This window comes from Podarcis cretensis (assembly GCF_951804945.1).
Source record: "Podarcis cretensis genome assembly, chromosome: 9".
NCBI classification, from domain to species: domain Eukaryota; kingdom Metazoa; phylum Chordata; class Lepidosauria; order Squamata; family Lacertidae; genus Podarcis; species Podarcis cretensis.
The window spans coordinates 63,154,644-63,177,920 of NC_137178.1; the positions used below are offsets into that span (position 1 = coordinate 63,154,644).

A 23,277-nucleotide genomic window follows, 5' to 3' on the forward strand; every position below is an offset into this window, starting at 1 on the left:
CGGTCCCAGCTCCTGCCAACCTAGCAGTTCGAAAGCACGTCATAAGTGCAAGTAGATAAATAGGTACTACTCCAGCAGGAAAGTAAACGTTCCGTGCACTGCTCTGGTTTGCCAGAAGTGGCTTAGTCAGGCTGGCCACATGACCCGGAAGCTGTACGCTGGCTCCCTGGCCAATAAAGCGAGATGAGTGCCGCAACCCCAGAGTCGGCCACGACTGGACCTAATGGTCAGGGGTCCCTTTACCTTTACCTTTAGACTTTATACACTGTGTCTTACTGCTTGAGTGGTCAGGAACTATTCTTCCGAGTTTTGTAATCATTCACACAGCATTGGAACAAACAGGTGCATATTTAGACAGCATTTTTAAACAGATGTATATTTAGACAGTTATTTAGAATTTTAGAACTTACTTAAGAGATTTTAAGTTATGTTATACAGGAAACAACCGATTTACGTGAGTTCAATTGATGCACACTGTGGTGACACGGAAGTGGCCGGAAAAGGGGAAGGGCTTATGTGCACTCCACTGTCACATGTGATGACCTGGAACACAACCCCCGGGGCAAATCATGGGTTGCCTTACATGCTTTTATAAGTGCTTCTTTGGGGACCAGTAGATTCGCTGGAGGGAAACTATATGCAGCAGACCTACTCCCAATGCCACTCAAACCCTTTGAGTTTCTGAATCTTTAGAATCATAGAATTGTAGTGTTGGAACGGACACCAAGGGTATTCTAGTTCAACCCCCTGTGACGCAGGTATCATATATCTGTTTCTGTTTTCAAATTTCTCCTCTGCAGTCATGAGACCTAGACCCACCTTCTGCTTTTTAATCTGCCCTTTAAAAAGAAACATGAGGTTGAACACCCCACGTTGTGCAAGTAGAATACTTTTGAGCACCAGGCATTGTCTCCAACCTAGGGAGTTCATCAATGCATAGAGACTTGAACAGAACAGTAGCTTTTAAATAAAATCATGACTTTAAAAGTGTACCTTCTCAGCAGAACACAAAATGCTAAGTATTATGTCAGGGTTATTATTCTTTTTTGTAGACTTACCTAGGTCAATAAGTATTGCATGCTGCTGAGAGGTTAGTTGCTTTAGGAGTTCTTTGTAAGGTGTATCCTTTGGTTGCTGTTTATTTGCAAACTGAGGCTTAAGCTGGTATTGTTCTGCTAAAAACTTCCAGATCTCACCCCGGTGATGGCGAGGAACTCCTTTCCAAAAAAAGGAAAAGGAAAAGAAAATAATTAATTTGAATGGGGGAACCCGCACATACTATTTATCACTGTACCAGCCATCTGTCTCAACTACAGTATCCAATAATTTGACCTTAACTCACACAAATTATCTACTAAAGCCTACGTGTGGGCCAAATCGTCAAGAGCAATACTAAACGCCAAGTGGTGGTGGTAGAGCTAAAGTTCAAGGCAGGGTGGGGATCTTGAGGTAGACAATCCCTCTTTTCTCAAATCACCAAGGACTAAGTAGGGTGAATATACTATCTCCCACTGCCTGTTGTGATTAGGAAGGAAGGAAGTTAATGGAAGAGATACTGCTTTCTTCCAATGATGCTTAGAACACCTGTTAATGGATGTAGAAGGGGTGCTGAGATGTTCTCTCTCTTCCCTCTTCTAAAGTCATCCTTGAGTCAGTCCTCGATCCACAAATTTCTGCATACAGTAGTGTGAAAAATTCACTGAAAGGTAGGCACAATTTGAGGGGTGAGGAATGCTAATGAAGCACACCCTTTATGTTTTTGCTCAACAGTGTGTCACCTCACTGAGGCATAGTTCCCAAATGAAGGTGTCTGCTGCTCCATCCCATTTATCCTCACTGAGAAAAAGAGATGGGGAGAAGTGAACAGAAAAACACAGCGTACTGGTGCCAGCACCACTGACATTAAAGCAACCTAACTGGAGATTTCTCCTGGGAGCGATATCATTACTGTCAGTGGAGGATCACAGTCACTAGGTTCTTTGTCAATGGGAATTGTACAGTTCTTATATTTACTTTTAAAATGCACACACATTTACTGCTGGCTGGGGAGATGATACTGACTAGTTTTGTTGGCACGGTTGTAGCAATCATAGCAGGAACAAAAAAATCCAGCTTCTCAGACTATGTGTGGGATACAAAAGGCAAGGTACTTCAAAGAATTTTCCCTAGAAAACTAAACCAACAGCACAGTCTTATACATGCCTAGCAAGATGGAAGTACCAATGCGTTCAATAGATAAGTGGGTATAAGACTGTGACCTAAAACTGTACACAGAAAATAACTTTACTAAAAAAAAAAGGAATACCTTTTACCTTTCCCTCACTGCTAACACTTTCATTATAGTCTTCAGATAATTTTATTCAAAAAGACGGCTTATAAATATTTAAAATAAATAAGAATTGTCCATCTGGATGTTTAAAATAAAAAAGTATGTTATGGGGCTTTGTCAGAAATGGGAATATAATCTATAAAACCAGCAGTAATGGGGACTTTTGGTTGTCTCACTCCAGTTCCAATCAACCTTAGCTGGTGTTCAGCAACATCTGGAGAACCAGAGATTCCACATCCCTACTTTAGATCAAATCACTGATCCTATTTTAACTTCCTGAAGAAGATCCTGAATAATTAATCCTGATTTCTATATGTGTTATGGTTGTAAGGGGTTACTTGTGCGTAAGTTGCCTTCAGTTTTGGTTAGATTGCCTGGCCAACCATGCTTCGGCTGACAGCTCACACTCCGTGGCCGGTCAGTCACTTGCAGAATCCGTCAGTGGGCGTTTCTTGAACCTCTTCCAGCATAAGAGCTGTTTGACGCCAAGTCTCCTCCTACTTTCCCTGTGCGGGACTCGTCTGCACAAGTAAGGGGAAGGCAGAGGCGTGTCTGCGCTCTCCCCACTAGTCTCGGGTGAAGGGTCTTGGAGACCTCTCTCTGAATCCTCAATTTCCCTCCCTTCTCTACCGGTGTTACGCTGAATTCCTTCCCCCCTGCTGGTCCCCTCTCCTGCATCGCTGTGGAGCCTTGCCTCCACCTCTCGTTCTGATGTCAGTTCCCTGACAATATGCAAATGCACAGCATTTCCATTCGTTTCCATCTGCTTGCAGTTATTCCCCATATTGCACACAGAGCTGACTAGGACTGAGAGTGTGTGTCTTGCTCGTGACAGAGGCATGATTCAAAATTGGGACTTCCCGATTTACTCACAATTCCTTTGTGGCTCTGTCCATGACAACCTCCAAGTTTCTGAAGTCTATTCCGTGAGCACTGAGAGTGAATGAACCCCAAGCACTTGCAGACTCATGAAATGCAGCCATATTCATATAATACCAATACCCGCATTATTTAAATAGGTGTTCTGATAGTTTACTTTCCAAGAATGTGTGCGCATGTCTGCAATAATTCAGTAGACTTACCTTTTCCAACAGCAGAATGTATTTTTTCCATGTCAAACTTCACCTTTGACCTTCCTGGCGTACTCAACATTTTTTCCCAGACCAACGTTACCTCTTTGAGGCATGGGGTGATTTCTTCATAATCAAGCTTCAGACGTTTGTTCAGCAGATTGTTTTCAGAAGCTAGACAAAAAAGATTAAAGAGGTACATGCTAATGACATTCAGCATATGATAAATGGAGCTTTGACAGTTCACTGAAAATGTCAGCCTAATGAACCATGACACTCAAAAAAAGGCAAGCGTGTTTCAGCAGATGCAAAGGGGAAATAAGGTAATATAAGAATACGACAATGCTACTGATTCATATTCAATGTGCCACTGCCCCATTATGGGAATTTTGAAAGGTGTCATCCTAGGGCTTGTCCTTACTAGCAGTTTACTGCATGAAGTTACTGAAAACATTCATCTTACCTGCACTGTTTACTGTTTACACATAGAAAATAGTACAGATTTTAGTCCAAGCTGAAAACTGTTGTTAGTCTGAAAATGTAGCCGACATGAGCCATACAGTCAGCATCATGTGGGTAGGTGCTAAGTGGGGTCAGGATTAGATAAAAAAATAAGAAGGGGAAACTGAACTCCCTGCTTACTGACATCAGGTAGGTGCCTTCACTGTACTTTTTTCAGCACCTGCTAAAAACATTTTTGTTCAAGAAAGTCTTTCCAGATGCACAGAAGTTGACGTGTGTTTTAATCTGCTTTCAGCTTAACTGTTGGTTGTAATTACATTTTCAATTTTTAAAAATACCTGTTTTCAACTTTTACTACCATGTTAATGTTTGTTTTATTTTCTGTAAACCACTTACAGTCAAGCGGTATATAAATAAATGAAATGCTGTGAGCACTACCTTGGGCCAAAGGAGGAGGAATCCCAACCGTCTATTCTGGATCTTGCCATGCTAAGAGGGAGATAATTGCCTATCCTGAGGCTCTTTGCTGCCCAGTAAAGGGAAGGGAAGGCTTTGCTTTTACAAGATCTCCTGGATTAATTGCATTTTGAGGACAGAAAGTACACTCAACTCGCAACTTTACACAGCTGAAGGCTAGCCAGTTGAAATCACACAAATTAAATGCATGGAGGGAAGACAGCTTACAAGCTCATTCTGCACTGGGTTTTCCCAGTGTGGAAAAGAACTTTTAAGCTCCCAGACTTGCTTACCAAGTTCTGGGAGGTTCACATGAAGGCTCTGGGAAGCTCTCATGAGATCTTGGATGGCCCCAAAAGTTCCTGCAAGAGCTTCCCAGAGTTCACTAAGCATGTCTGAGAGTTTAAAAGCACTGGTAAGTGCTGTACTATGTTTTTTACGTATCACTGTCTGGTTTTTAAAGGGTTGTTTTGCCTCTGCATGATTTCGGCTTTAAACACTATCCCCAGAAGGTAACCCATGCATAAGATGCAAATTGACTGTATTGCTCTTTTTCTGTAGATGAAAGGGTTAGGGTTAGGGACTACCATATGCCAGAAGAAACCCTATAGAGAGAGAACTGGAACAGAGGGACCAAAGCAAAAGGAGATGGGAAAAAGACAAGTTAATGCACTGTGTTTACTTCTACTTAAAGGGCAGCATTAAAAGCACTGCCTGGACACTAAGCATAACTTGGAACCATATTTAAAAAGTAATCTGTCATATCGTAGCTATCACTTTAATGATGTCTGCTTTGATATATGCACAACAAGCCCTTGCTGTGATGATACATTACCAGCACACTGTCATTCTTGGGACATATTATTCCAATACATCATAAGAATGCTGTCACTTTTATGATTTAATAGAATTATGCATCATAAAAACCAGCACTTTCATTTATTATAGGAGTGAGACAATCTATAGGAGAGTGCAGCCTTAGTCCTCCACTGCAACTTCAGTTTACAGACTGAAGAATACTTCTTTTCCAGTTTGGTCTTGCCAGTTCCTTTCAAGATTGCACAGTATAGTGGCATGCTAAAAACCATATGCGAACAAAGAATAAAAGGTTTTTCCTTGCCTCCGATTTCCGGATCATGACAAAATAAATTTGCTTAATAGCACCTTACCTGGGCCATGCAGTAAAGGAGAAAGGGGGGGGGGAGAATGCAACTAAAAGCAGCAGACAGATCATAGCTGTGAGTAGCCACAGAAGTTGTGAAAGGGCTTGTATGGAGGAGAGGGTCAAGGGGGAATTCTGTCTTCTATTTTTGCCTCTTTCATGGATTATTGGGGTTACGAGGCAGAAATAAATGTTTCAGGGTTGTTTTTGTTGTTTTTCAAGTGTCCCTACTGCACTTAAAATATTTGTAGGATTACATTCAGTTTCCACCAGTACTAGTTTAAAGCCAGTACCTCTCACACAGATTAAAGTGCGAGCTCAAGTCTTGGGAAATTTTCACTCAGAATGACTTAGCAGGACACTAACAGAGGTTGAGTACTTTAAACATCTAGAAGGTGGATATCCAAATATACCAAAGCCACAGGTCAGGAGAGTCAGAAAATGAGCACCTTATCAGCACTTCCAGGAACTAGGCTAAGAGTAGCCACTGATAAAACAAGCAAAGAGACTATTAAGATAAAGTAAACAAACTATGGGTAAAGTACAGCAAAAGAAGGAAAGCAAACTGGACAGGATATTGGGAAGAAAGGAATCTGAATAAACACAAGGCAAATGTTATCAACTATACTTCCAGAACACATATTTATTGTCATGGTAAAAAGTCCAATGATGTAAGGTTCCCCTGGCTCCTGCCATTCCTCAAGTTTTTGATCCAGTAGTTTACTTACCTTGCAACTTTTGATTTTCCTTTTCCATCCTAAGTAGTAGTATCTGCTGCAGAATTGTTTTTTGCCACAGTTCCCGAAGCTCTCTGGGTGTCCTCTTCCTCTCTTCTTTTACTGCCCTAAAGGGGCCATCTTCACAAACTGCTTGCAATGGTGATCTGGGTGGAAGTTCGCCCAACTCAGAGTATTCTTAATATGGTGACAAAGCAAGAAAGAAGTATTCAGAAGTCTTTTATTGGTATCTAAAAGTTTTTAGTTTGGATTTCTAGATCAACACCTCAGGTAAGCATCAGTTACAATATATCGATAATAAAGGTTTGTGATGCTGTGGAGAAAAATTCCCAGTCTGTGCAAGGTGGTGGTGGTGGTGGGGGGGGGGGGTAAATGAATAGCTAATCTCAAAGAGCTGGAGATCCTGGAAGCAGATTAAAGTGGCTTGCATGCCATCGCTATGCAATGCATGTCACTTTACACTTAGCAATTGTAACATCTGGTGAAATTTACCAAAAACACAAAACCAAAGAAGCTCCCAGAAGTAGTCTGTGATATGGCAGGAAGTCAACAGTTCTAATTTTTAAAAGTCAAAAATTCTACTGGAGATCCTGAATACCTTGGGCACAACTCTCTAACTCTCAATGGAAAGATGCACAACTACATGCAGATTTTACTTCTCTCATTCATATATATATATATATACACACACACACACACAATGAAATGAATTAGTCTCCGCCAGGAAATAAACATTTAAAATTGGATACATATTGTACTAATACCACAGTACTTTTAGGGTGCCAATAATCAAAACAGAATAATTCAAGAATTGATTTTTATGCTGGAAGACTCATTCCAGTGAAGGGGACTGTACATGAATGTCCATATGAGCAGAATGCTTAAAATGAAAGACTGAAATCAGGGGGAGATCTCGGCTGAGGATTTAAATCCGCCACAAACACATTGTGCTGGCACTGGAAAAGTGATTATTTCTCAGCTTCAGTTTCCAAATGGTAAAAGGGCAATAATAACATTGTGAGAGCAAAAAATGAAGCAAAGGACAATAAAGCAAGCAAACTGAATCAGTGTGCTGTTGTGCTAATACATCTTAGCGTTTGTAAATAACTTTAGAAAAACCTGCATATTTAATCAGGTCTGTGAGCTGACAGAAATTCTGCATATCTGCAATATGTGTAAACTATGAACATTTTCAGATAATTTATTTTGCTTCCAATGGAAGAACAATGGAGGTAATTAGAGCCCCACCCCTCCTCAGAAATTGCAAATTGTACCACTCTCTCTTTTGCTTAAGATATTTAACCACACATGGGTGCCCATTTTTGCAGCTGTTATAGAAATAGCAACTCATTTTTCAAAAATAAGAACAGTTTCTAAGGATGTTGAATTTTATTATCTAGCAACCACTTCTGAGCTCTTCTTACACATAGTCCTGCATTTGGCTAAACAGTGCCTACAAAATCTGGATCGTATACAGGGCTTATCAAACTCAACTGGACTTTATTCTCAGTACAGTAGTTCCTTTAAGAAAGCACGTAACATGAACACAGTGGTCTCAATCAAAGTGCTGCACATGGTGTGCGGCCCACCCCCACCCCTTCAAAAGCCACTTCAAAGGACAGAAGGTATATCCTGTAAGACACAAGCAGCTTCTGCTGGACGGAAAAAACAGTCACCACCCATTCTGTTTGCATTCTGTGGGCCTCTATGGATCATAGCCAGCATTACTAGCAAATTCCAGAGCTTTGATCATTTGTGCTCCTTACTTTCAATGCAAGAATCTAAATCCTCCCAAAGCATAGACTGAAAAGCAAAGCACTGCTAGAAACAACAGTCATTCCATTCTTAAAAGTTAAAGAAGATCTTAATTCATTGCAGGGGTGCCATCTCACCCTCGGGATTGTGGGTGCCTGCTGCTGCAATGCAGATGTGTGACGTCGCATGCACACAGACATGTGCAGGCATGTGCATGTGACGTTGCACATCAAGGTTGTGGAGGCTAGTGGTGGCAGCAGCAGCAGCAGCAGCAGCTCCTCTTCCTCCTCTCCAGAGTCAGCGAAGCACCTTTTTCCATGGGGAGGGGATCGGACTTGGCAGCAGAGAGACTCTGTCTCCGTGTCTTAAACAAACACCCCCCCCCCTTGAAAAAGGGTGTCTCACTTGGTGGCTGCGGAAGGTGGAGCTGAACTGCTTCTCTCCCGCTTGCCGGCTTTTCTCATTGACTTTCTGGGTGCCTGGCCGCCACAATTGTTGTGGGTGACCAAGCACCCACAGCCCCCTAGAGCTGGCTGCTATGATTCCTTAAGAACCAAACTCATGAAGCGTTTCACCTTTAAAAGCACAAGGGACTCAAACTGAGCAGCTCTAATCTTCTCGAATCACAAGCAGAAGAAACAGTGCCACCCAGTGTACATGTTGAAAACAGCAAGCACAATTTAGCAGGGCGACCACCACCATTTCCCCTCCTCAAGTTGTGTAGTTTTCGTGCCTGCTGCCAACATAATTACAAATCAGATTAATAGCAGGAAGTGGTGCTAGAGGATGTAGCTCAGGCATAGGCAAACTTGGCCCTCCAAATGCTTTGAGACTACAATTCCCATCATCCCTGACCACTGGCCCTGTTAGCTAGGGATGATGGGAGTTGTAGTCCCAAAAAAACATTTGGAGGGCCGAGTTTGCCTATGCCTGATGCAGTTGGTAATGCCAGGATATTAATGGGACATCTGCTGCTGACATAAAAATGTTTGCATCAAATACAACAAATTAAATGGAGAACACTGCCTTCTCAGGCTGCCTTTGAAATCCTTCTGAGTTTAAAGAACATTAAGAAGAATCCTGCTGGATCAGTAGATTCACTAATTATGAATATGTTCTTTGGAAATTCATGACAAAAATCCACACAAGAAGATTAGATCTTTTATTTGTAGCATAACTTAGGCAAGTTCTTTTTATCTAAGGAAGACCATTACCATCGTGCCAACTAGGCGAATCGCATCCTTTCTGTGGGGTTGCCACTCTTAAGAATATCTGTTGTCTCCATGAATGCCGGCGGATCCTCACAGGGCTTTCGTGGATAGAAGCTACTTCACTTGACTTGGGCTTGTAGTCACTAAAATTAGAAGGATTGTCAGAACCAGATTTGTCTATCGTTCCGGTAAAAACTGTAAAATGAAGCTAACTGCAATATGTTTTGCAGTCAAGCAGAATGAACAAATCCTCCTAAGTATTTGCAGCAACACAGAAAAAACATCAGTTCTTCATGTAGCACGCAGGCCATTTTAGAGAAATGCTGGGCCCACGTGAAACTAATATTTAATTTTAGTTGCTAGCGCTACCCCTTTCACCCAAAATACCTCTGACAAAAACAGCCTATGGAGAGTCTTGTGCTCTGAACCTTGAACATCCTTTTATAAAAATGAAGCAGTGGGAGTGAGAGGTAATATAAACCTCCAAGAAAGGCCTATGGGGTTTTTTTTTACCTTCCCCACACATATTTTTATCGTACTCTTACTTTTTTGGAGAAAAAGCTACAGCATAACATTCCCCCACACTTTTTGATTATGCGGCAGCATCCCCATAAGGTGACATCCTAAGTCATCAAACTCTAAATCACTTTCCCAGGTTCTGCAAATCCAGCCACAAGTAGAAGATTCTTCCACATAGTCAGTATTACTGCAACTTTCTTGCAATGGCCTCACTTATGCTGGTGACCCTTAGCCACTAGCACCCTGCCGCTTACAATTTTCTTCTCAGGTAAAGTGTTGTCGTCTTTCCACCTGCAATTCTTTATTTTCTGTTCGTCATTTTGAGTCAAACTACTATGAGATACATTAATCACGCTTTTAGAAAGCTGTGCTTAACGCTACTGGTTTTCCTTTGAAGAAAAAGCTGCTATTTCTCTCCAAAAGAAATGTGAAGAGCTTTGTCATGGATTCACAATAAGCAAGGTGGGGCAGATAGGAAACTGGTGAGAGACTCCCCTCCAGATTGGGGAAATGGCTCCAAATCAGGGCCTGCGGCTGCATTTCCTCCAAAATAAAAGCGGCAGCATTAATGAAATGTATACTTTGGCCCTTTGAGTTTCTGAACGAACAGTAGGTAGGGAGGGTTCGTGTGGAATGTGAGAAACTACAACTTTGACCCATTCTGCTCACAAACAGCAGTCACTGAAAAGCTACTGAATAAGGATGGCAGCTTACCGTATTTTTTGCTCCAGAAGGCTCACTTTTTCCCTCCTAAAAAGTAAGGGGAAATGTGTGTGCGTCTTATGGAGCAAATGCAGGCTGTGCAGCTATCCCAGAAGTCAGAACAGCAAGAGAGATAGCTGCTTTCGCTGCGCAGCAATCCCGCTTGCTGTTCTGGCTTCTGGGATTCAGAATATTTTTTTCCTTATTTTCCTCCTCCTAAAACTAGGTGCATCTTATGGTCTGGTGCGTCTTATAGAGCGAAATATACGGCACTTTATAAGAATCACTGCCATCACATAACTTTAGAAAGGCCATGGTCTTCACATTATCTATATTATTTATAAATATGAATAAGACACACTGAAGTGAAATGGCTTTTTAATTAAATTACCACACCAACCATTTATGAACAATTATAACTTTTAACAATTCCCACTGCAGTCTGAGACAATGTTTCTTAAACAATCACAGATTTTTCAGCTGCAGGAAGAGAACCCTACCTTTTTGTGTTCCTAAAGTCAGAGGTGTTATTTTCATCTACAGGAGCCAGAAATTTTAAGAAGTTTGGCACAGAAGAGGAAGAGTGAAGCTTTTTCCGTAGAGCAGAACGGTAGGAGGTGCTGAGAGCAGTTGAAAGGGGGGAGTTCAGAAGGAGGAAGTGTAAGTATACCAGGTGAAATTGAGAACAAAAACACAAAACAGAAAAAAAAACCTGATCAGTATTAAACCAGAAAAATAATAATATTTGTAGGTGTTAAAACAAATAACAAACCAGAAAAATAATAATATTTGTAGGTGTTAAAACAAATAACAAACCAGAAAAATAATACTTGTAGGTGTTAAAACAAATAACAAGAAATCAAAGGCTAACATTGAAAGACATTTTAAGTCTCTTTAGGGCTTTAACCCAAATCAGCAATGAATAGGAAACCTCACTTCTTGGACTTTTGAATCAGTGGAAGGAGAAATTACCTTGGCTTTCACCTCCCCCTCAGAAATGAGTGGGGCAGCAGTGGTTTCTTCTGGGTTGGTCTCATGAAATGGAAGAAAAATGCGGCAGGAAAATCACCAAATATGATGGTTTGTGTAGGGCTGCCATGTGACCCTTACATGAAATTTATTTGAATTAAGAAGATTTCGGCTGGATCCATGTAATTTTTTCCTAGCACCAAATGTGCAGCAAACAAATGCATTTTAACTTTCTTCCTCTCCTGGCTTCTTGATGAAATAGTCGTGAGAGAGTCGTCAGGTGGACATTTAAGGTCAATCTATTCTCACTGCTTTTCTCAAGCTTTGCAATAGCATAAGATAAAAGTAAAGGGACCCCTGTCAGTTAAGTCCATTCACGAACGACTCTGGGGTTGCGGCGCTCATCTCGCTTTACAGGCCGAGGGAGCTGGCATTTGCCTGCTTCCACAGACAGTTTTTCCGGGTCACGTGGCCAGCATGACTAAGCCGCTTCTGGCGAAGCCAGAGCAGTGCATGGAAACGCCGTTCACCTTCCCGCCAGAGCGGTACCTATTTATCTACTTGCATTGTGTGCTTTTGAACTGCTAGATTGGCAGGAGCTGGGACTGAGCAATGGGAGCTCACCCCGTCGCGGGACCTCGAACCACCAACCTTCTGATTGGCAATTTTAAAGTTTAAACCACAGTGCCTAGCAAACAATAATCTGAGTGTGGGATAATGACACTACAGGGAAGCTTCAGAAGATGCTCCTCAGAGTAGGGGAAAAGTCCACTCCTGTTCCTCAGACTACATAGGCCACCAAAGGTTGTGAGAACTTATTTTTACTTCCACATAATTAAGGAAAAACCTCAAATGAAGCACGAAAAGTACATCCGGTGGTTTTTATGTTTTAAAATGTTCTTTAAAATGCGGATCATAAACAAACTCCCCACATCTCTTCTCTCACCTCTTTGGCACAGCATGCCCACTTTGTTCTCCACTTGAATTATGCCTAAAATGTTTAAAGAAATTGGGCGAAGAGGCCGAGGGATTAAGACGAGCTGGCGGAGGAGGAGGAGGAGGAGGAGCCGGTGATGACTGATCGGAAGAACTTTTAGAGCTGCAGCCAGGTGTGTTCATATTTTACAAGGAGGGTTCCAGCAGGGAAGATTAAACAAAAGGCGAGACAGAAAGAAACGTGACAAATCAAAGAAAACACTGAATATTTACAGATAAATTGTAAACAGATAAGAACATTGGCAGGATTACTGTAATAACCTGCAGTTTTATAAGAATATATATTTAAAGTAGATGAATAAATTAGCAAATTAAGTTAATTTGGATTTGCAGAAGATATTAAAAATAAATTTAAGGAACCGCAGAAAGAGGGGGAAGGAAGTCAAGTTTTGAAATGTTGAAGTGACTGTAAATTAGTGAAATGTATAAATATGAAAAGCATAAATAAAATTTTAAAAAAGACAAAAAGAAAAGGGCAAAGAGCTGAATAAAAAAAGATGCACTACATCAGTGCTTTTGTATTAACCATGTTAAATAACAGTACAGGCACCAGGGACAATGGGAGTGCTCTTCCACTGATTCTGCTTCCTCCATGGTGCTGGCCTAACCTAAAAGATATTCTGATGTCCCCAGTAGGAAGGCAGACATATGACAATCTTGGAATGGTCCTCTTCTAGCCCTAAACAAGCCAAGATTACCTGACTCATTTTCTCAACGCTTATGTGAGCAACAGGAGCACAGCTTCCAAGACCGTGGGAAGGCTTTGCAGTCCAGAAAGGATGATTGCTGGTTTCTCCTACATATATTTCCCAGCCTACATCAGGCCTTGAGTTGTCACCAAGGTTTTATTGCCAAGGCTTTGACGTACGGATTCGGAACAATTTCCATGCCCATTAGCAACCACACCCAGCAGACCAGGGGATAATGTAGGGTCATGACTGTTGATGCAATATGTATAGTGAACGGATGCATAAACATTTTGAAACATGTTAATGCTCTTTTGGGGGATGCATTTCTGGTGTCATTCTAAGGAGCTAATGTGGGAAGAAGTTCCCTTGAAGTATCGCGCAATTGCAACACAAACGCAGGATCAAGTTCCTAGCAAGCTCAGTTATCTAGATAACCTTGTATGAAATAATAATAATAAATCTGAATTTAAGATAATCACTATTCTGGATAGCAGGGAACATTAAAGTGATGCGCACCTTCTTTGGTTTTTGCATAACCAAAGTTCAGAGCAAAGAACATTTGACTATATGTGCTTGAAGCAATGGAAGTATATATAGCCTATATTTAAAGTTAAACTTAGCAAGGCTTTTTAAAAAAACAACTAACCCCTATTTTCTCCCTTACTCCCCAAAACTTTACCAGCTCTGTAACATGCAAGCAGAATCAATACAGCAGTGCCCTGTGTCATAAAAGTTGAGATCAAAGATGAGCTGTGAAATAAAACATTCTAAGCAATTTCAGCTTTTACTGAGCAAACAGCACCAGGCTGAAAATAGTGTTGTGGCAAAATGATACTGATGAACAATATGCAAGTCCATAGCTGTAATGCTAAAGCCCTCTAGATATAACAAGCAACAAGGTTCAAAGAAAGGACAAGGAAACCAACCAAAGCCACAGAACCTCTTTCTTTCACTCTTCCTCCTCTTTCTGCCACTTCTGGTATGTGTAAGGAAGAAAAAGGTGATTTGGCACAAATCCCAATTTGTAATAGTCTAGATATGCCCGGCAAACCAGCGTAAACCAGCATTTTTAGCAAAGCCACACAGCTAACATGTGCAAATATTTAGAAAACATATGAAGTATACTGACACAAGAATATGAGGAGTGTTGATCAGCAAATATAAAAGCATTTCATGCAATCAACTGGGCAAAATAGGACAGGGCCCCAATCTGTATTAGCAAATAGAGGAATGTATCCCTCCTCCTACCCAATTTACAAGTATTTGTAGTCACTAGATATTTAGCCTTCATTTCTGTAGGTACTATCCAAACTTCCCATACTGTTCTTGGAAAGGAAATGGCACACATTTTCTTTGGTTGCATGCACTTCCCTAACAGACGATAACAGGAAAATACCTGCAAGTAAAACAGTCCATGCATGGATTCTAGTGTCTGAATCATGGACCTTGATACAAATATTCCTCAAAGTCTAAGAGCTAATTCATATTTCCCAATGAGTAGGAGCACTAATGTGACAGAGAGGATGTCAAAGGTTTCAAATGATGAGTTACCCAAAGACTTTTTGACGTTTCATTTATAAAGCATCCTGCTACAGAAAAACACTTTGTCACATTATCTGAGAATTTTAACATTTATGTCCAGAAACGTGCTATGGTTGGATATATGAGACAGACATATCCAAAGATCTCGTTTTCTCTAAAAATGGACATACCTTAAAACATTTAGCCCAAATTTCTCCCCCAACAGCATCCTGTTTTAAACTTAGCCTTACTTTTGTTGGTTTGGAGTCTCTGTGCTCACCGAATGATACCTCATAAGTTTCCTTTGGGGAACAGTCGGAGATGCTTCAGTGGGTTCTGAGGCTTCCTGGCTTTCAGTTGGCACATGGGTCAGAGTATTAGCTCGTCTTCTAAATCCCTGGTAAGCTGATTTTGCAGACTGTTCAGTAAACAGGCTTTCTAGCTCACTTGAGATATCACCTACAGATCCATTTGCCCCCCTCTCTGGGGGAAGGTCTTCTTTCTCAAACAGAGATGTTTCCTGTCAAAATAAAATATATGCACATACAATTAGGCATGCCATAGAAGTGATTACTGTTAATTTTTTCAGGCTGCTCTGCACGTATCATATATGCTTTATGGCTGCACTTCTGCAATTTCATTTCTCCATTGTCTGCATGTATAGTTCCAATGAGATTTCATTCCTGTTTGGGAAGCCCAGAAGGGTTTACCAAGAATATGTTGTTATTCATATGCTACAGATCATAAGCTTATCCGAAGCATGAATTGAACCATGAACAAAATACTCATGCTGCAGAAGGTAAGTCTGGCCTGGAATGGGAGATGTACAGGAAGTTAAAAAGAAGGGGCTTCCGATTCTGCTCAGCCTCAATGGAGGCAGCCCCCATGACAGCGGAAGATCATTGGCAAAGGAAAAACAAGAATGACTGAAGGTAATTATTCTTGCAAATTCCCCCCAGGGACAGGGGGAAACGGGCTTCACTCACAGTTCGTCTCGGTACCTGGCTCTCGCTCCAGCATGAAATGCGGGGGGTGGGGTGGGGGTAGAGGCGCTGAGTGCAAAAGCACTTCGCCTGTCGGAAACCCTCCAACGCCGCCATTAAGAAGCAGAGGTTCTCCTGTTAATTAGGGCTTAATTGGACTAAAGTACAGGCACATGCTAGAAGAAGATGAGATCACAAACTGTGGAACAAACCAACTGCAAGGACTTTAAGGTTTGAACTTAAGATAAGACTCCATTCAGTGCAAAAGATGGTGGGGGAGGGGAGTCTACAGTTTCTTTATTTAAAGCTTTCTTCTCTACATTTATGATTCAGCAACCCTCCTCTGAATGTTAGTTCAAAATATATTTGTACAAGCGAGGATAGAAGAAATTGGATTATAAATATGGAAAAGGACATCAAATGGAACTGTGTGTGTAAAAAAAGGGAAAAGGGAGGGAAACTCTATTTTGCAAAAGGTTTACTCTTCTCCATCCTTTATTATTTATGAAGTGAACTGAATAATGCTAAGAGGACTTAGAATTTGATTTAATTGGAAGTATAATTGCTCATATATCTTCAGCTGGAAGGAAGGATGAAAGGCGTCTGCCAAGGAACTGATAAGGGTTCTTTATTAAGTCATCTGCAGTTCGAGAGACTGCTATTCTTCCCAGGATGAGAGGAAAAATGGTGACAACAGGTAATTTACTGGGACAGAGTGACTTTTGCAGCTGTTGTTAAAGTTGCAAAACAATAAAGCACGGGATGGAGTGATGGAGAAATTTCTTGAACAACAATGGGATATCAGCTCCACCCAAGGCATGATGGATAACAGCAACAACCGGGGGAAAGAAGGACATAACATCTTACAAGGACAGGAAGAAACACCATGGACAGAAATGGCACACACAGGAAGAACAAGGATATAGTTTGAGTTCCTTACTTCTAGTTTTACAAATCATTTAATGTGTCAACACGAATAGAAGTTATTAATATTGCAGTTGTTATATAAGGGATTATTATTATGACCAGAATGTAATTGAAATTAGTAAGATTTTGGAATGCAGAAATAAAGAAAACCATCAAACCATCAAATCTAGCATGTGTGGGCCACTTTATCTAAATTATATAATTCGGTATTTGAACGATTGGTATTATTACTTGTATTATAAATTGGTATTGTTATAATGAGGCTATTATTGGATTGCAATTGAAAATTAATAAAAAAAAATATTAAAAAAGGAAGTCAAAATGAAGGGAACTGCAGGCCCTAGGTTTTTATATAACTGTCAATTAAGTGTCTGAGATGACTAAGAATCCTATCCAGATGATCAAGTAGGTATGTTTTTGTAAACTTTTAGGTCACTGATGTGCTAAAAATTATACAGGTGTGACTTACAGAAATATGAGCAGCCAAGAGAGCTATAGAGCAGCAAACTATTTCCCCCCCACTAGCCTGTTTATGATAACAAATATAATTGTTCATTCTTTTCAAAATAAAATTCAACACTGTTTAATAATATAACTGTGTGCCCCCAATGGGCCATCTGCCTTTTAGGAAATAATATTAAAGATTGTAAATATATATTGTTATTTTTTATGTTTTGACATTCACTTACTTTACTTGTTGTGCTTTGTGTGCTAGATAAGGAGCTGTCCAAATCAATACTTCCAGAACTTTCCAGTTGACTTTTGGCTTTATTCCCCTACCAAGAAAATCCTCATATTATATAGGCACACATATATAAAGAAATCTGAAAATTCATACGATTCCTTGCAATAACCCCCCCAAAGTTCTCACTGTGCTGAGATCATTATTAAATTTAATTTCCTGAGTGGACTAAGAATAGCCTTGCTCTGCATAAGAAACAACAGCCTCCTTCCAAAAGGTCACTCACACTGATATTTGCAAGCAACTTGGAAACTAGCAAAAGCATGACCGCCAAGTACTAATTTAATAAGTGAACCTTTTGCATAGTCATCAATGTTTTCCTTCCTTTCTATTTTAAGAAATCACCAATCAAATTACTGGATATCTGCACTATGTTAAAAAATTCTTTCAGTTAACATATACGATGCCATCAGACATAAGATAACAAAATTAAACAGCCTTACCCGAGATAAAATACTGTCTAATGACTCCGTCAGTGACCTTTTAGCCTTGCTCTTCAACATATCCAGTCTGAACCGGGGCGTGCTGCTTGGCATCTCATTTCCCATGGCCTCTACTGATGACTGTGACGTCTAGAAAGTTAAAATAACAAACATTTGTTTAAAAAGAAAAAATAGGGACAAATAGAACAAGTTTCCATAGAAGACATCCTTCCATGTTTTCTAGAAGTGTCAGACAATTTGTATGACGCCCGTTCTGAACTTAGAACTAACTCGGAACAAAAAAGTTCTAAAAGGCTAAATATTTGTTACACAGATCAAATTTTTCCCCTTACACAAGGAAAGGAATGCTTTCCCCTCCGTTCAAATCAGCTCCCACCCCCACCCCAAAATATGTCCTAGACACAGCAATTTGGATTGCATTTATTTCTTGTGTATAAGTTTCTGGGCAGTCAGAACTGAGAGTCAGGTGGTTCTTTCATGGGGAAAGAAAGTAGTATTTCCAAAGAAATGTAAAGACTGTATCCAATTACTGGAGAAGATGGTTACCAGAGAAAGTACTCAGGGTCAAATATGGATAGATGCTTGAATAAAATAACGGCAAAGGTTCAAGTGGGCTTGCACTTATGTTGTAGTTGTTATGTACTGAAGTTCTCACCCTGGGCCAGCAGGGGGATACTGTAGATAGTTATGCAAATAAGGGATCGAAAATGACGTTCAGTGATTGGATAGTTTTAGAAAATTGTTACAGTTACGTTGTACTGGAGCTCTATATAAGCAGGCTGACTGAACCCTTCAGTTCAGTTCTGTTCTGGCCTCTGAATAAACAAGAGCTGTTTGAAGAATCGCTGTGTCGTCTGATATGTTCACCCACAACTTAACAGTAGTCTACTGTTCAATTCAGTGCACAGCTACTGCCACAGGAGAGCATTCTGCTTAAACTAATGTTGCTTTCTCTCCTCCTTTGCAACGGCACCTATTCACCACTCAGAGCAATGTCAAAATAGACACTTTACTGGTCAACTTCTTGCTGGTTGAGTTAGCCTGCACATAGTAGTTATCTAAGTATAAGGATTTAAATTTATTAAATTTCATTTTTAATTCATAATCCATTTATACACCAATTTGAGATACACACATACACACACGCACACACACATCTCAAAGCAGTTGACATACACAATAAGTTCTAAAAAACACATCAAATAATTCACACAACAAAATACATGTGAGTTATACAGGGCAGCATTTAAATATGTGATCCTCCCAGGAGGGCTGTGCCATATGTTTTCAGAAAATACAGATCAGGTCTCATGTGCAGACCTTTATAGAAAAGGCATTTTCATTTTATGCACCAATAGATATTTTCCAGCAATAAAGGGGGGGGGGGTTTACAATTGCCTACCTGCTTGGCTTCACTAAGGTGGATATGATCCTTTTGCTTTTCCTCATACATAACCCTCAGGACAGAGATTATTAACTCATTCTCCTTCTGTTCATTTCTTGGCCTTATTTTCTGCAATAGGAAAAAGGGAACATCTATATTAGCCATCCAGATTTTGCCCTATTACTTAATTTTTGTCAGGACATTGTATGGTTAAATTTCTGCTTGTACCCTAAAATACCAGTAGATGGCAACAGCATCACAAACTAAACAAATTTAGCTAGCAAAAAAACAAACTCCAAAAACAAAACCCAAGCTGAGAAAAACGGATTACACTGCCTCGTAAGCAAGTAAATAGGCAATTCACAGTGAAGATACAAGCGGGATAAGGCAAAAATAAATAAATTGCCCCATTGACAGATTTAGATAGAAGATTTCTAGGTAGAAGAATAATTATTTTAGAAATTTACTTACAGCCTTTTAATTTATATAACTGCTAAACTGAGATTTCAAGATATGACTACAACAAGAGAGGACAGCTTGCCATGTAACATGGAAGTGGGGGTGACCCTACTGTTTTGAGAAAAGCAAGCCCTCTTGGGCTTCTACATGGTTTCACACTTCTTTGGACAAGAGCAGATATGAGGACCACAGAAGTGTGTGAAGTCAGTTACTGTGATCAGTTGCTTCTGTCATTAATTGCCAAGGAATGCCAGAAGCAGCAATCCCAGCTCCCAATACTAATCTAATTGTCTCCATAAGAAAAATCTCTCTCTCTCTCTGTGTGTCTTTTACAATTTTCAGCATTTTAAAAATAATTTCCAGTATTTTTCACTTGTGAGCCAAGGGTCTGTTGTTGTTTCTCTTGATCCACCATAATAAATATCTGAGTACTTTAAAGGACATATTTCTTGTTCCACCCTACCCCCTCCACAAGAAACAGGCAAGACGGTTACCTGAACTTCTTCAAAGACTGAGGCCTGCTCCTGGTTGTTCAGCGTTGTTAGATGCTTTTGGATTTCTAGTTTAGTTTTAGAAGGATGTAACCCTAACAAGCAACAGGCAAACAAATATAGGGTAAACAAAATGATTTTAGACGGGTTGTGTCTGACTACAGTCAATTCAGAGTAGACCCACTTAAATCAATAGTTTTAAGTCCGTCACATCTACTGATTTCAGTTGTTATATTCTGAGTATTTCCTGCCCACCTAGCAGTTCGAAAGCACCCTTAAGTGCAAGTAGATAAATAGGTAGGTACCGCTTTATAGCGGGAAGGTAAATGGCGTTTCCGTGTGCTGCGCTGGTGCTGGCTCGCCAGAGCAGCTTCGCCACACTGGCCACGTGACCTGGAAGTGTCTCCGGACAGCGCTGGCCCCCGGCCTCTTAAGTGAGATGGGCGCACAACCCCAGAGTCGGACACAACTGGCCCGTACGGGCAGGGTACCTTATTCTGAGTATTATCACTTAGTTGGATACAACCCAACGACAATACCTAGTCAGGCAATATTCACAAAGTCATGTCCATCTAAAATAAGCTTTCCAGACAGGGACTACACTCACCACACTAAGGTGAAAAGCAGAGAAGCAAAAAAAACCCCCAAAACCTGAAGTGACTGTGACCACAATCTATGCTTTCACAAGCAAGGGAAAAGAATAAGCTCGGAATAGGAAGAAGACCCAGATAGTAGCCAATCACTGGGGGCTTGGTTATGGATGCCACCTGTACAAACCCTCTGTGCCTGCTGAAACTTGGAGGAAGAGAACCAAGTAGAGACATTTTGTTTGATGCTAAGCAAACTGCACTGGTTTAGCTACAGCCAAAACCATCTTTCAACCAGTCCTTTAAGATATGAGGGACAATCCCTTCTGAAGTGTAAAAGAATCCCAGGTACAGTTGTACCTTGGAAGTCGAACGGAATCCGCTCCAGAAGTCTGTTTGACTTCCAAAATGTTTGGAAACCAAAGTGCAGCTTCTGATTGGCTGCAGGAAGCTCCTGCAACCAATCAGAAGCTGTGGAAGCCCTGTCGGATGTACGGCTTCCAAAAACAGTTCGCAATCTAGAACACTCACTTCTGGGTTTGCGGCATTCGGGAGCCAAAACATTCAAGAACTAAGCTGTTTGAAAACCAAAGTATGACTGTATACCTAATACTTTTTAAAAAACAAAGACCCTTTCTTGGGCTTGCAAAAAAAAACCAACCCAACCTCAACAACACCCTCTTGGCCTATTTTGCCCCCCAGTTTTTCTATCCAGCACATGAAAGTGTTGAAAAATATCTTTTTAGTATTTTAGACCTTGTAACATGCAAATATTTGCCAGACAAGGACTTTTCTCCAGACTTCTCGAGTACTGCTCAAGTAGCAAAGTTGTTCTTAAATACACATAAGTTTGGCAAAGCACTTCATGCTTGATTGTTTACTTAGCAATAATCCATACGCATATTTTTTAAAAAAGCAAACATGTACCATGCTGCATAATTCCTACCTTCTATTCTTTCACAGAGTTTATGCAGGCACTGCATGGGACATCCTTCACAGAGTTGGACTTGTGCTTTGGCAGTCTGTTGTATAGCAGCTACTGTAAAAGCCTGTTTCAAAGTCATCATGATCTCATCAACCTGGAGCAAAGAAAACTAGGGGTGAAGACCTGGTATTTAAGAAGGCTAATGAACAATGTATTAACTGCTGTTCTATATTAGCCCAATAGTGACAAATATCAAGCTTCAGAGTAAATAAGAACCTTATATAGAAGATATTCTATGTCCAGCACCTCTTTGTTTTTGTTTTCTAAAGGTTCTTACCAGAGCTTCATCTGTACATTGAAACACGTAACAAACGAAATGGAAGCCTCCATTTTCCGAAGGCTCTCTGCAGATAAATCCAAAGTGATCCACATGTCTAATTCCCTACAATAGAAACAATTATATCAAAGATTCATAAAGGCTAGGTAAAGACTTGTAATTAGTCCGCTAAGCAGCATCTTGACATACAAACTTTTGTGAAAGGCGTGCAAAATAAATATTAACTGCAAGAAAATAAAAGTAATCCATTGGGAAATAAAACACACACACACACACACACACACACACTATACAATGAAAGTCCAAGATTGGCAAATCTAAACTGCCTCAGCCCAGTGAATCTTGTGTTTGGATTACAGTGGTACCTCGGGTTACAGACGCTTCAGGTTACGGATGCTTCAGGTTACAGACTCCTATAACCCAGAAATAGTACCTCGGGTTAAGAAATTTACCTCAGGATGAGAACAGAAATCACGCAGCGGTGGCGCAGCAGCAGCGGGAGGCCCCATTAGCTAAAGTGGTGCTTCAGGTTAAGAACAGAGCTCTGGAACAAATTAAGTTCTTAACCCGAGGTACACTGTTCCTTAGTTGCATTTGATTTGTACTAAGACCAATGGGACGGAAGTCCTGACTTAAGTCCACTGGTTTTAATGGAAGTTAAGTGAAGCTAATGTAGTCTGGATCCAATCCAATCCATTTCTAATTTCTAATGAAGAGATTAACATGTTTCTTAAAAGGAGAGAGGGAGAGAAGAGAAGCAGAATATCAATACCATTGCTTGGTATGGATCTCAGTGCCCAGAGCTTGACATAAAAGTAATCAGTAGGTTGAGTGGTGGAGTGGCATTAAGCCCAGAGAGCCACATACTGGATGACATTTCAAAGAGCGGCCTTCAAGTTTCCATTTTGTTCATGGAAAAAAACCACAACCCCTTCCTTCTGTCAGCAGTCAAGTTCCCAAGATATTAAAAGGAGAATAGCCAGCCAATTGCTTTTGAAAACATGAAAGCACATAAACTAATTTCTTCACCAACAAACAAAGTTAGGCCCACATGTTGCTGATCACGTGGCGGAGTTGACAAAATATTTGGATAACTTTAAAAAAAACCACAGCGACCCTCAAACATCACTTGCTCAACCGAGAAGACACTCTGGTGGAGCTCCCTTCTTCAGTAAGTGCTGGTACATGTGAACCCCATGTCCAATTCTTAGCTGAGCTAAGATGCTTCCAACCCCCTGGAGTTCTTAAGGGATGCAGTTGACAAACGCCCCAGTTTAGATTTGAAGATGGGGTAAAATCAATAAATGAGAAAACTGCATGTCTCTAATTGCAGGTTGTGTTGCATTATGGGAGCTTTAAAGCTTTAAGTCTAAGATGCCCAGGAGCCCAACAAAACATAACATGATTAAGAAATGAAGACT

At 40.5% G+C, this 23,277-nt stretch overlaps 1 protein-coding gene and 1 long non-coding RNA gene across 5 annotated transcripts in view; one reads left to right on the top strand and one right to left on the bottom strand.

The window, feature by feature from the left end:
- Positions 1-23,277, bottom strand: part of TBC1D1 (TBC1 domain family member 1) — a 73,369-nt gene that overhangs the window by 16,110 nt on the left and 33,982 nt on the right. For 2 of the 4 annotated variants that reach the window (XM_079989639.1, XM_079989642.1), the window contains exons 4-16: positions 21,857-21,961; positions 21,541-21,673; positions 20,011-20,102; positions 19,076-19,186; positions 17,674-17,802; positions 17,178-17,264; positions 14,830-15,098; positions 12,319-12,471; positions 10,904-11,023; positions 9,186-9,325; positions 6,208-6,393; positions 3,412-3,573; positions 1,059-1,217 (exon numbers count right to left, since the gene is read on the bottom strand). In XM_079989639.1, the coding sequence (XP_079845765.1) occupies positions 1,059-1,217; positions 3,412-3,573; positions 6,208-6,393; positions 9,186-9,325; positions 10,904-11,023; positions 12,319-12,471; positions 14,830-15,098; positions 17,178-17,264; positions 17,674-17,802; positions 19,076-19,186; positions 20,011-20,102; positions 21,541-21,673; positions 21,857-21,961 (1,846 nt within the window). The remainder of the gene's footprint in view (positions 1-1,058; positions 1,218-3,411; positions 3,574-6,207; positions 6,394-9,185; positions 9,326-10,903; positions 11,024-12,318; positions 12,472-14,829; positions 15,099-17,177; positions 17,265-17,673; positions 17,803-19,075; positions 19,187-20,010; positions 20,103-21,540; positions 21,674-21,856; positions 21,962-23,277) is intronic. The other 2 variants (XM_079989640.1, XM_079989641.1) reach the window with 2 other exon arrangements.
- Positions 6,355-12,418, top strand: LOC307223658. The gene is made up of 3 exons (XR_013842165.1): positions 6,355-6,486; positions 10,947-11,063; positions 12,332-12,418. It is a non-coding gene; the product is annotated as an uncharacterized lncRNA (long non-coding RNA).